Raw genomic sequence first — 14,014 nt, forward strand, 5'->3', positions numbered from 1 at the left:
ATATCGTAATGTTGTTATTGTTACTGGTTGGACAGGGTTACTCCAATGTTTTTTTTTTTTTAATAACTACCTGCTACTGTGAAGAGTCTTTTTGTTGTAAACCCTGTGTGTGTGGTGTTGACGTGTTATAATAGTGTAAGGTAGTTACGAAACTTTTTTCTTTTGAAAGTCATGCTTTTGAAACTGATATTTGATTTGATTTTTTAAATGCAGGTGGTAGGAGGATAAACAGTCCATGGACGCGTTCATGTGAGCGTAAACGTCAAGATGCAGCCAGCAAAACAATGGCAAACGAACTTGCGGTACGTAGACAAGGACGGATCTTGTTCAAACAGACAAAAATTGTTAATCGTCCAAGTGTGACACCAAAGCTTAACCGTACGAGGCTCAACTTCCGGTCGAACATTGCAGGCTTTGTGAAGTTAGTATACGTGCTTAATCTGCGAGACGAACACCTTGTGCACCTTAAGAAAACACCGTTCTGGGTGATGTTTGAAGCAATTTTGGTAAATCAACTTGACCACGCGAACTTCTGCAAAGGGGACGACTTGGTGGTAAATATCATCCGGGCGTACAATGCGCGGGACAGGATGTTTCGCATTGGAGGACGAAGCGTGTGCGTAAGCGATGAAGACATCAAATTAACATTTGGGATACAATGTGGGTTTGGTTGCCTTGATTTGACCCCCTGACCTAAGCCACCGTCAGATTTCGTACAACGTAGGTGTATTAACACTAGTTGAATAACCTCAAAACTGATACGGACCCTACTAGTCGAAGCTGCGGAGGGCAGCACTGCTTGTGATGTGGAAGACACTGTGAAGTTGCTATGTTTATATGCTTGTGGGAAATTATTCTTCTCAAATTCTGGGGAAACAATCAGCTGGGCTCTAATTCGGTATGTGGATAATTTGGATGCAATGAAAACCTACGATTGGACGGGGGCAATACGTAGCTCGTTAATGAGTTTAGTGAGGGAATTTTATCGAACACCTGAAAAAGTCACCGGATGTGTCGTCGCATTGATTGTAAGTTTGCTTCTTTTTTTTTTTCCTCTGGGTGTGCCATTAATTGCAAGTGATTTGTTATATGTTGTACACAGTGTAGTCATGTAGCTAATATGGATCGTATTACTTGTGTGTGATGTGGGGTACAGTATTGGCTCTGTGAACATTCAACGATCATATCACCGAAATCTACAGTCGCGTTTCCCAGGTTCCTAAAGTGGGATGTTACCACATTAGTAACAACGGCACATGGGGTCAATCTATCAGGGCATGTGGATTTTCAGGTAATAGTAAATTGTAGTTATGATTGTATTATACGGGACATGGTTTCATAATTGTTCATATATTTGTTATGTTGTGTTTACAGGTGAATGCTGGACGATTGATGAAGAAAGACTACGACGTTAAGTTTTTTGAGGTGGATGGGGTAAACTGCGGTAGGAGTGTTGGAAATGCAATTGAGGAATTCAGTGGTGGTGTGCATGAGGATGATTTTGTTGATATGGGAGTGGATGGTAATGTGGAGGGTATGGACGAAGGAATTTATGGTAGAAATGTAGAAAGGGGTTCGTCTTCGGTCCGTTTTCAGACACCAACCAGGGATGTTCTACGAAATGCAGGCAAGCATGTAATGGATGTTGGGATACACGTTTGCTACGCTACGGAGAAAATTGTGGAGCTTGAAATGCAAATCAACGAGAAAGACATTGTGATTTCAGAGTTGCGTGCAGAAGTGGACAGACTGAGGCAGGCGAATGAGGTGCAAACGTTGCATCTTGTTGGAGGTTTTAGAAGCTTGATGCAAGCACAGAACGATGAGGTGAAGAAACTCAACACTCAAAATGCTGAATTGCAAAGGGCAATCAATGTTTTGGAGGATCAGCTTGCGGACCGCGAAGTCCATAATGTGACATAAGCTTTTCGTCATGTAGACATGAATGTAGAAGGTGTGAATTATGGTTTGAGTGGAAACGAACATGTTGCAGACCTAACAAACAATGCCACCCCCAACAGAGTGTTTGCAGTAAATGGGGATGCAGTTCTAGTTTGGGATGTCACACCGGTAAGGGAACAAACAAACAGTGTTAGTGAAATGCAGCATGGTGTAATGCCTGGAACAGAGGTGGTGGTTATCAGTCCAAACATGGCAGAAGGTGGTAGGTTGAATGCTGGGAAAAGTTCTTTTATGTGGGATGTCAAACGCAAAGAAATGAAGGGGTTTACACTGACGAGGGTTGAGTGCGTGGATAAAAGTGGGCAGACGAGCAAATCGAATGTGGTGCATCTTCCTTCATCCATTAGTAATGTAGTCTGCAATGCCAGTAATACTGGGTGCACGGATGTAATTGAGGTGGACGATGTTGACGTAAAACCAAAGAAGAAGTCAGGATTTGACATTAACAACAGACACGCGGTGTGGAAAATGATGACAGCTGCGGAGAAGAAGAAGGTAACCGACGCGTACAATAGTGATGGTGATAAGTATGTACAGAGTAAATGTTTAGGTTTATTGTTGCTAATGTAATACGTTTTTTTGTGTGATGACGTGTGTTGTGTGTTGTATGCAGTGCTGTGATGTGGGATGGGCAGGGTCATGGTGTTGCTGTGTATTTCACCGATGTGAAATCACTTGTGCGTCAATCTGAGATACGGGGGAATGTAAGTTACATACAAGGGGATTTATTCAATCTGTTTGATGTTTATTGTTTTTTTTTTTTCTAACCATGCAATAATCCAACATGTGAAAATGTCACAGGTGATCGATGCATATGCTGTTCTGCTAAATTCTGAGTAAGAGAGGATAAATGAGGGCGTTGATGCTGGAGAAAAATCTTATTTCTTCAGTAGTATATGTCTAGTAAGTTTGTGACTGTGAATGTTATGTTTGTTTATGCGATGTAATAATGTGTAACATGTTCGCATGGTGATGCAGGACATGATGAAGAACAACAACGTACGGTCAAGGAATAGGTATGCGTTGGACAACCTGCGTGCAGCTAAGCTCTTCTGTTACGTACATTTCCCGCTTTGCAAAGACTCACACTGGACGCTGGTCGTGTATGACACTGAGGATGGGAGTTGGAAGCATTTTAACTCGATGAGGCCGAGGAACGGAATTGTGGACGTACACTACATGGAGGCACTTTCTCTGGTAAGATTTGAACATGTTAAATTGTATGGGTGTGTGTGTCCACATGACAATTGTATTGGTTGACTTATGTATGCGGTGGTGTAGAAAGACATTGTGTCAGAGGTGCAGAGGCAAACCATTGGAAATGAGTCGATTGATACCCAGGACTATGACCCGCCGTTGGAGTCAGTTGCGGATTGTCCACAACAACGTCCCGAATCGTAAGCACATTTTAATTTTCTCAACGACAAACCCTGGTACAGTACATGAATTGTCTTTATTTGTACTTATGACATTAATAACATATGATGTGAAATTATTAGACAGGCTTGACTGTGCTATCATTGTGTGTATTGTGATGCGCTAGTATGTGCGCCATGTGAAAGTTAGAAGATCGCTACATGGGGGCGACTGCAGTGTGTTGCGGGCGATCATGGTGAAGTCTTTTGTGAATGACCCGCTGCGTGGAATGAAGAACGATCTGGATTGAGTGAGGGTTACGCACATATGACGTGTTCACAGTGTGTAAGGGCGCACATACAATTATTTTTGGGTATAATATTAGGAAGCTAGAATGTGGGTTTTCCAGATTGTGTACGCTATGATGCGCAGATGTTTATCTTTTGGGTTATGCACATTATATTATTTAGCACATATTATGGTTTGTTCATATTGGTAGTTTAGTTTGGTGGATGGTTGGTCGTGAATTAACGGGTGACGGGCGTGCACAACATTCTGTCTGAAGTTAGCTGGAATATTTTTTGGGGAAATATTATGATATGTTTTGCTTGCAATTCTGTGTAATATATGCGTATTGTGATGAATGATGTGCTTGTCTGCAAAGTATGTTGATTGTTTTATTTCTCTGAGATATGCATGAACATCAGTCAGGTGTGCATGAGTGGAAGGGGTTAAAAATATGCATGATAGGGTTTTAGAGTGATGTGGGATACTGTTATTTGAGGTAGTGTGTATGTCGTATGACTTTGAGTACACGGGTGGCATATTGTAATTCGTTATTGGCAATAGTGGTGATGTTAATTTGCGGGAGTGTGGTGTAAATGGGTGTTCTAGTAACTGTTAATTGGAGTTAGGGAGGCATCGGTTTTTATGTGGGATGTATGTTGTACGTAAGTTACATAGTTGTGTATTTTTCGCATTATGGGATGTCATGTACGATACAAAAAGTTGTGTGTGACTCGAAGGTAAACAAGTGTATGAAACTAGAATGTTACTGGTTGATGGGTAATGTGTCAACCAAAGCAGATTGACATTGGTTTACTAGTTAAATAAGCCACACATTCCAGTCCATTCTGTTGAGTGAACATCAGTTAGGTGTCAATGAGTTTAAGGGATTGACTATCTGCATGATGCGTTTAGTGTGATGTGGGATGCTGTTATTTGACTTAATGTATATGTAGTACGATGATAAGTATGCGTTTGGTAAATTATAAGTAGTTAGCGTCGACGGTGGTGATGTTGATGTGGGGGTGTGTGGTGTGAATGAAAGTTTCGTTAACTGCTTATTGAAGTTAGGGAGGCCACGTTTTCATAATTTTTTCGTTGTGTGTACGTTTATATGTAAGTAAACTTACACGCACAGTACATGTAGGCAGGGTCTGCATTCATGTGTTGAAACACAAAAACTTTTATAAAATTAAAATATGGCTTAAGCAAAGGTACGTAGAATATATTTGAGAAAAAAAATAAAACATAACAAAAACTGTAAGCCAGTTGTACTTATAGGCGAACACAAACATTCATCTAATAAGTTATTAAAATACTAAACTGTATGTGACTATCATATTCTTACTTAATGGTATGCACGAAGTACACAACTACTTAAAACGTACTAAATATAAATTGGGATGTCAGACGTATTGGGATTACGTCTAAATAGGTTCTTTGCAAGTCTTCCTGTTGTGGTTTCCCATACGACCACACCTTCCACACCGTATTTGTTGCACATTCTCACGTTTAGACGGTATTCTCTTCTTCTTCGGCCTCCTGGGTGAACATTTGACGTTTGGTGGGTAAATGACGTAGTCAGTGGGGTTGAATGGTGGTTTTTCAACTGTTGGTATTGGGTAGATGGTGGGTGCATACGTTAGACGGTATTCAGACACATGGTACCAAGGTACGACTATGTCATCAAGGTTTTTCCCGCTTTTTCGCACTGAGACAATATCATGCGCACATGGGAACTCATTTATTTGCCACTGAAAACACAAACATGTACGGGTGGCAATGTCCATCATAACAGATGGGAATGAATGGACCTCATACACGTCGTTATTCGCCTGACTCACTTTCCATGACCGACTTTTGTTGTAAGCTTCTTCCAAGCGGAATTCCATTGTGGGACAAATTGCGCCTGTCCATGTGTGGGCCGACAACCTCCGCTTCGCCATTTGTCGCATAATCTGACCTCTATTGTTGTCAACCATTCTGGTGATTGGTAAATTTCGTGCTTCGCGAATCCAAGAGTTGAATGACTCAGCGGCGTTGGAGCTCATTTCGCCGTATCGTCTACCTCTGCAAAGCCGAAGGGGAAAAATTGTAAAGAATGAAACATGCTCGTTTGTTGTTGGGTATGTTCACATTTGCGTCGCGTAACGGAAATATCCATACCTGAAAAATGCGTTCGCCCAGTGTTGTGGATGTGCATCCGCAAGGAATTTTGTGGCAATGGCTTTTCCAGATTTTTGGAAGTCGTTGGCCTTTTGATTAAATATTGTTATGGTGGCACTGCTGGAAAAATGACTTTTAGCGGCGTTTTAAAAACGCCGCTATATGTATTAAAAACGCCGCTAATTCCTTTAGTGACGCTTATCACCAAACGTCGAGGACGCGGCCGTCGCTATAAGGTTATGACGCTTTAAAAACGTCGTAAAATTAGTATAGGCGGCGTTTTTAAAAACGCCGCTAAATGCGATAAATAATGATAAAATGACGTCATCCAATATTTAGCGACGTTTTTAAAACGCCGTGATAGATTTTTTTATTTTAAAAAAATGTCCGTTGGCACTGTAGTTATAGCTCTTTTTTTTAAAAAAAAAATTGTTCTGAATCTGTTATATTTAACTAAAAAACATACCTTTAATAAAGCTGAAAAATAACAATAATATGAATAAAATTTTACAGCTACTTCAATATATTGACTAAATAAACATTACATGATTGTGTCTGAACCAAAATCAAACAAAAAACACAATCAAAAAATAAAAAGAAAAAATAGGTTAAGTCATTTGCTTGCACATGCAGATGCAATGGGATAGTCAAGCATATTACACATCATTACACTGCAGAATAGGGATTCGTATTCAATTAATCAAAATAGGTTCATGTACAACAAAGACAATTTTGAGCAGGATACATTCCCAAATCCCAGTCAACACAAAGGAATGCAGAGAGCCCGGTGAACAGTGGCGCTGACACCTTCTCCAACTTCTTCATATAATTTGTAATTTTCTGCATTGAAAGGAAATTTGTTCTCTGACACCTGTTCCTGTTGAATTGCTTGCAATAATAATATCACCTACCTCAATCTATAAGAGGTTAATTTTCTGCATTGTGCAAGCAAGAACATAAATAATCCTTCCTTTGTAGCCTCGGTGAACACCTAAATGTCATGAAATCAATGTTGCCATGACATGAATAATAACAACAACAACAACAACAATAATAATAAGAATATAGTAATAATACAACATGAAATTTGATACAAACAATCACGCACTTGATCTTTGATGATAACATCTCCAACTCTCACATTATCTTGGCTGAAGAAGCCAAATATAGATCCAGAACCATAATGGATTTTGCAAGATGTTCCTATATCAGAATGGAACAAGAAACCTGATATTATGGTTCCATCAGCATGCACAACACCAGAATCTAGCTTTATTATGTACATAGGAAAAACATACAACTCTATGAGAAGTTTAACGAGTTTTTGAAAGTAATGTACCAATTTCAGTATATGTACTGGATAGCTTTGCCCTGTACTTAGAATGCATATAGCAAGCAATCTGCATGAAGTTATTGCATTATAATTTAATTTATAGATATATATATATATATATTACCCAAACCCAACAAGTGTTACAATTACAACACTAGGCACTCAAGTGGTAAAAAAAAAAACTCACAGAAAAGTGGCATTTCGAAGATGGCACCCAAAGATAGGAACTGCCGGTATCAAAGACAACAGCAAAGTGTTGTGGAGGTGAACCAATGCCAATCTCTCCGTAATATTGGGTGTCCATAAAATTTTTCAAATACACCACATCATCTTTTAAATTGTCAACACAATTACTATTGGAATCGTTGCCCTTACCATTGGCATGGATAACCTCTCCTCTGATGATTGCTACGCCATATATACTGTTAAGGTCCAAATCCCGTCTCTTTAGACCAATTCTCACTAACCCGAGGAAACATTGAAACCAAAGATGCAAGCCAAATCCGATAAGCAGATGATAGTTAATAGAAGTTTGTTCCCCATTCTCACTAGTGCTCTGATTTCATATTCAAGAAAAAAAAATCAAAATAAATGGAATAATTACAAACATACAACAAAGTTCAACGAAATTGAATAGAGGAAGCCTGCTATTGAGGTCCCTTTCACACCTTTTGACAAACAGTTCCACCGATTTCTCTATTATGGAGTTGTATATAGATATTAGGAGGAAAAAATTATTTTATGCACTTTTTTTATTCATTATATGTTCATTGAAATCAATAGTTTCTATTCTCTTTTTATTTGTTTGAATTGTGGATTTCTGACTATGCTGAGCACTTCAAAAACTGTCACAGATCTATTAGAGAAATGTACAAGAGATACAGAAAAGTTTGTCATGCACAAAATAGTAACTTACATTCTATTATACACACAAGATGATAAACATATTAGCAAAGATAGATAACTAAAAGCTCAACAGCCCAGCCTAAGCGTACATATGGGCTATCATTGGTTGACACTGTTTTATAGATCATGATAATTACGAGTCTGGTGCACCTTACCTGTGCGATACAACAAGGGGCATTAGAATAGTTCTGTATTCTATGTGTGGGCCTGTTTTATTATTTTAACAATTCTTTATGGGCTAGCATTGGTTGGTTGGCTCAGTTTGTCTCTGCTCTCACTCACAAACAAGTTGCAGTCTTCCTTTGGACTTACCAATGTAAGATTAGAGAAGAGAGTAGAAGACTTCCCTATGCTTCCGCAGGAATTCTCTTCTAATTAAAGTCAACAGAAGGGACTGTCTTGACGAGGGAAGAAATGAAAAGTCGAGGGAAAAGTATTTGGTTAGCTTTCTCATCTAAGCAGTGAGCAAACTAGGGATATCTTCAATATACAGCTCAATTGCAGTAACACAAGAATTCTTTGCTACTAGAATCTAGTACACACTAGTATGAAAGTGGCATTCTTGCACCATTTCCCAATTCTAAGAGAAGCAGCATTTTTCTGGATAACAAAATCAAAAAGTGAGCAAATGTCTCAGCACTTACAGTTATTTGTACCAAAGGCCCTGGAAAAGTAGCAAGTCAACAACATCAAAATAATTCAAATAAGGTAACATTTGAATGGTATGCACAAAAGAGGAATGTCTTTCAGTTATTTGTGAATGTTCCAAAAATCCCTGGAAAGAACCCCACTGATTCAACAAAATACAAAGTCCAAGCATCTGTTCTAGAATGAGAATAAATTCACTCAAGTTCTAGATATCCATTGCATAAGTCTTCCAAAGTTTGATTGGCTGTGTAGGCAGATTAGAAATCAACTAAATAATGCAAGCCAAATTTAACCTACGAAGAACTAATAACAAATGCAGAAGATGAAACTCACTGCTCGTTTTGGCAGACCAACAGCCGAATTATGATGTAAATTGATGAGAATTTGATCTCTGCATTGTAAGCATAAGGTTTGAAAAAAAATAAAAAGGAAAGTTTAGCATCTTAATAGGTCAATTACACAACAAAGTTGAGTAGCAAAGCACATTGGTTTTATCAAAAGGTGGAAATAAACACCAAAATGTTTATGAAAACCCTCAAACTGAGGCCAAGAATTTCAATTAGCAAAGTGCCCGTTATGCGTCCACTATTGCAGAGATATAAAATGGATTAAAAAATGATAAGCATGTACAATGCAATGTTTGCAAGTTTGTGCCATTCAACTCAACAAAATCTTGGTCCCAATTGTTTTAAATCAGGATAATTTAAAACTGGTGTATTTTCATGAATGGACAACCAATTCAAAACTGGTGTATTTAGGATAATTCAATTTTCAGTATTTATAATTAGTTGTCCATACTGAAAATATTTTTAGTATTATTTTCATGAATGGACAACCAATTTTCAGTATTTAGGATAATTTTCAGTATTCAACCAATTCATGAATGGACCACCAATTCAAGTATTTTCAGTATTAAAATAATTCCATTATACTGATATTTAGGATAATAGTATAATGCCTGCTGAAAATACTTGACTGGATAATTTAAAACTGAAAATACTTGACAATAAAACATGTTTGTTTTTATATAATTTAAAACTAAGATGCAATAAGTACCATGTTTGCTAATGTGTGTTGGACATTCTCACAACACTGTTTCTTTTTCTTAGACACTTTCCAAACACAATGTAGGAGAAGAAGAATAAACCATACTTGTGAAAACCACTTGATACTTAAAAACAATGTATATGATTTATGAATAACATCATTCTCAACTCAAAAAAGCATTTTCCTAACATGTCTTTAACACTATTGATTTATGAATATTATTATCAGCTTAAACTAGTGATGTTAGTACTTTTACCTTGTTAGTTCTTCTTCTTCTTCTTCTTCTTCTTACATGTAGAGTGAATACTTCAAAGCACATCATCGCCATTTACTTTCAGAAGTGAGGATCTTTACACTGCAATACAGCATTCAAGTTATGCATGTCAGAAATTAAAAAAAAGAAAAATATAATAATAAAAACACCTCTACCATAGAGCATATAATATAAGGATAATGAGAAGCTATATGTGTACATTCGTCACATGTGCCTCCAATTGGCACTATGCAGCATGTCTGCAACTATGGAAACAAAATGGTGGTGAAATGCCAGCTCTTGAAGAAACATCTGAAGAGTCCTGAGAAAGCAGAAATAAAGAAGGATTGGTCCCAATAAAAAACACATGTAAACTAATGAATTCTGGGAAAGGTTCCATAACATGGTTTTTAAAAATAGGTAGTTGAATCCCAACTTTTGAAAACAATACATAGTCTACGAGCTCACTGGCCAAAATGGATACACCCTCTTGTATTTCTTACTAGGTCTGCTATTTCAATCTGTCATTTTCCTTCAATTGAGAAATACATAGAGCATGCTAAAGGACATGATGTCACAAACATATTTTCCTTAGTAACATGTTTTGGCATAAGGCATCAGCTACTCATTGTCTTCAGTAGTGAAGATGCAACATAAGACATCAATTCCAACCCCTTATTTTCAAATATATGACCAATGAGAGGACAAAATATGCATAATTGTTGAACAATGCCAGAACAAAGTTTAAAATAATCCATCAAATAGAAAAAGAGGTGCATTTTAGAAGGAAATACAGATGAAGTTAAGAAAAATTGATCATTCAAACAACCATATTTGTGCAGTTCAGTCCTGACAAAATGCAGAAAGGAGGGACAGAAAACTACAATTTCATTGAAGTTAACAACAAGAATTGACTTCAGAAAAAAGGAAGGAAAAAGAAAAAAATAATAAACATTGGCTCCCAATCTGAAACCTGCAATACCGCTTCCTCCACAAATGGTTTTACATTTCTCTGTCGGACTGATTCCTCTACGTCCCTTTGCCAAAACTCTTTAAACATTGGCTCCTCTATCAAAGCTCTATCCTAAATCAACATTATAATGAACATCAATCAATCCTTAAGTACATCGCAATCTGAATCATAAATAGCCAAAAATCTAAATTTTAAAGAAAATATTTGAGATCAAAGCAGGAATAGTGATTGACTGGCATTTGGCAACATGACTTGCCCTATTTCCTAGCGATAATGATAGCCACTTATCTATCTGACCATGATTTCCAGACAAGAAGCTTCGCCGGTAGAAGTAAGCAAGAAAACTAGGAAATCTCCGAGCTAAAAAGTACATTAGTTTCCTTCGTGGTGTACAATTTCCCCAGCTTCTATATCTTTCTTTCTTTGTCATGCTTGGTTCAAATGGATTAACCATTGGAGCAACCATGACTGCACCTGAAAATTCAGCCAAGGATGGATCAGAGATAAAAAGCATCAACAGAACAAAAATATTCACCTCTTTATTTATTATGTGGGTGACACTGAAGCATCACAATACTTTCTGAAACATATCATAAGTATTTCAGTGGCAAATAATGGTCGTGCAGTTGCACAATGTCATGTATGTTCATAGATATTTGAATCTCAGTATAAAGGAATAACATATTATTACCATTTGATATGTGGTCATATCAGATTGTTTGAAAACAGCTAGTTAACAGTCCAATTCCTCGAGGATTTATTAGTTTCAGCTCCTCCTAATTCCAAAGTGACTATTGCAGACCAATGTTCAACATAATCAAGACATGAACATGAATTACTCACAATGAAGAGAAAATGCAGATAAAAAACCAACATAACCCCCAGGGGTAGAACATTTAGTCAGAATACAGCCTTCTAAATTGCAAGTCATGGGTCCCTAAAGGCTAACATCTTATTTAGAGAAATTTACTAATTAAAAAATAAAATAAAATAAGCGAGAGAGAGAGAGACCAATATACCTATTACTCTGTCAGGAATGTATCTGAGAGTACAGCCCAAGCATGCATGCTCTCTCCTGAGTATCCTACCACCCAGAACTTGTCAGTGACCCCCACAGCATATGATAACTGTAACATATCCATAGCTGATGACTCAAGATTCCTGTTGGGATGGGGATCACTTAACCCAAAACCTGGAAGATCATAAGTTACCAGGCGAATGCCAATTCTTGCAGTAGTGAAGCCCTAAGCCCGGGTATTCTTATTTGCACAAAACAAATAAATGTGTGCAAAACATCAGCTATTAAGTTCCCCTATTTAGTTACTTTTCCAGAAGATTTGAGGATGAGATTATTGTACCTGCAGGTCGGGATGAAAGAAAAGGATGTGTACTGATGATAGAAAATCTAGCTCTGTCGCCCGGAACACCTTGGTCCTGATAGGCCAAGTGTCTACCATCCGGTAGTAATACACGACTAGCATCAGGAGGATGTATATACAATCTCTTTAACAATAAACTGCTAGTCTTATGTCCAATATTTACACTCAGTGCTGCAGATTCAAGAGCTGTGTCAGTGTTACAATTAAAAAAACGCATTGCATGTGTAGACAATTGTTCATTTATTTTCCAATTGGAACTCTTGCAGATAATATGGAACACTTAAACACCATACAAATACTATATGAAGAAAAAAATAAACACTGGAAAATTATTTTCTTGACATTTTGTAGCTCCACTTCTTTTGTAAATCGGATCAAGAAATAATGGTCTCTAGATATGCATATATTAACCAAACAAACTACTTATTCTACATTGTATATTACCATATGTCAATTTCAGGTTACTATGTTGGTCTCCACTGAATTGACATCCACTTTTAGTCCTTCAATTCTATTCAGTCCTCTGAAAACCAAATTTATAAAAATGTAAAAGAGAAACATCAGCCAAAATAACACATGAATTTATGGGTCTACCACTGTATGTATATGATAATGTATTAAACAGGAGAAAAAATTTATGTGCTAAAAACTTAGCATTGTTGTGATCACTCTCGAGCTTTCCAACATTCTCTTGCACTGCAACTAAAGCAGCAGCACAAAGGACGCCAACTTGTCTCATCCCACCACCTAAGGTCTTCCTTAGAGTCTTTGCCTACAAAACCATTAAAAAAGAAGAAGAAGAAGAAGAAGAAGAAGAAGAAGAAGAAAGAGAGTGAGAGAGATAGGTATCAAGTTTCTCCAATGAGAGAAAAACAGAATTCTTAATTGTTGCAAAAATATCAGTAATACCCTAGTAATAAAATCTTTTGAACCAACAATGACAGTTCCAGCTGGAGCGCCCAATCCTTTTGATAGACATACATAGATTACATAATGTGAAATAATGTAATATAACAAAATAGAGAAGATAACTTGTTCAATTATGTAATTTAATTTTCTTCATGCAAGCTTCAAATAAAAAAAATAGGTCCAACTAAGAACTAAGTTGTAAAAACACAACACCAAAATATATATATAACTTAGAATGTTAGTCACCATGTAACCCTACCGAAACTGAATCAGCAGCCTGCACAAGCCTATGAATGGGAATGCCAAGTGCCTGGAGAACAAATTTAATCAAGTTAAAAACTTGGGCAAAGTTTATAATTTTATATATTTATTATATATCATATATATGGATAAATAATTATTATATGCTATATGTATTCAAAGATAATAATTTTTAAAATATGAAGGAAGAGCATAGATATAAATTTGCATTGCTAAAATATGAAGGAGGAGCATAGATATAAATTTACATTGCTAAACAGAGCACATACAACTCATCAATCACTGAAATAGAGAGAGAGAGAGAGAGAGAGACGGAAATGAAGAGTTTCAGAGAGACAGTGGAGCTCACCTTAGTAGACGATGGTGCAGGCAGTGGAGCTTCGAAATCGAAATCGCTCTGAGATGAAATCATTGAGATCGATCTGAATCTCTGCGAATGATAAGGGTTTAGAGAGGGTTGAGAGAGAGAGAGAGAGAGAGCTCACCTACCTCGTCGATGCAGATGGTGGTGGCGATGGAGCTTCGAAATCAGAGAT

General features: G+C 37.2%; 2 protein-coding genes and 1 long non-coding RNA gene across 4 annotated transcripts; all 3 read right to left on the reverse strand.

The window, feature by feature from the left end:
* Positions 1-5,030: 5,030 nt before the first annotated feature.
* LOC114305191 (uncharacterized) lies at positions 5,031-5,654 on the reverse strand. The gene has a single exon (XM_028250294.2). It carries the CDS (start codon positions 5,652-5,654, stop codon positions 5,031-5,033), a length of 624 nt encoding a protein of 207 aa, XP_028106095.2.
* Positions 5,655-6,666: 1,012 nt separating this feature from the next.
* LOC145788801 (aspartic proteinase-like) lies at positions 6,667-7,849 on the reverse strand. The gene is made up of 4 exons (XM_082867988.1): positions 7,290-7,849; positions 7,109-7,169; positions 6,878-6,972; positions 6,667-6,760 (listed from the first exon to the last, which is right to left on the reverse strand). Exons 1-4 carry the CDS (start codon positions 7,404-7,406, stop codon positions 6,677-6,679), a joined length of 357 nt encoding a protein of 118 aa, XP_082724114.1. The 5' UTR covers positions 7,407-7,849; the 3' UTR covers positions 6,667-6,676.
* Positions 7,850-9,970: 2,121 nt separating this feature from the next.
* LOC145790164 (uncharacterized) lies at positions 9,971-13,557 on the reverse strand. 2 transcript variants are annotated; one of them, XR_014328812.1, is made up of 8 exons: positions 13,477-13,557; positions 12,753-13,080; positions 12,288-12,479; positions 11,949-12,188; positions 11,621-11,720; positions 10,930-11,403; positions 10,177-10,278; positions 9,971-10,058 (listed from the first exon to the last, which is right to left on the reverse strand). It is a non-coding gene; the product is annotated as an uncharacterized LOC145790164 (long non-coding RNA). The 2 variants fall into 2 exon arrangements; XR_014328811.1 differs by lacking the exons at positions 9,971-10,058; positions 10,177-10,278; positions 11,621-11,720 and having other exon boundaries at positions 10,896-11,403.
* Positions 13,558-14,014: the final 457 nt, after the last annotated feature.

This window comes from Camellia sinensis, chromosome 5, assembly GCF_055761805.1.
Source record: "Camellia sinensis isolate YWXY chromosome 5, ASM5576180v1, whole genome shotgun sequence".
NCBI classification, from domain to species: domain Eukaryota; kingdom Viridiplantae; phylum Streptophyta; class Magnoliopsida; order Ericales; family Theaceae; genus Camellia; species Camellia sinensis.

Excerpts from the sequence above, each read along its gene's own strand:
- LOC114305191 (XM_028250294.2), bottom strand. The coding sequence starts at position 5,654 with ATGAGCTCCAACGCCGCTGAGTCATTCAACTCTTGGATTCGCGAAGCA.
- LOC145788801 (XM_082867988.1), bottom strand. The coding sequence starts at position 7,406 with ATGGACACCCAATATTACGGAGAGATTGGCATTGGTTCACCTCCACAA. Across the intron at positions 7,170-7,289 it reads CTTCGAAATGCCACTTTTCT|ATTGCTTGCTATATGCATTC; the intron begins GTGAGTTTTTTT and ends AACTTCATGCAG. Across the intron at positions 6,761-6,877 it reads ATGTTATCATCAAAGATCAA|GTGTTCACCGAGGCTACAAA; the intron begins GTGCGTGATTGT and ends CATGACATTTAG.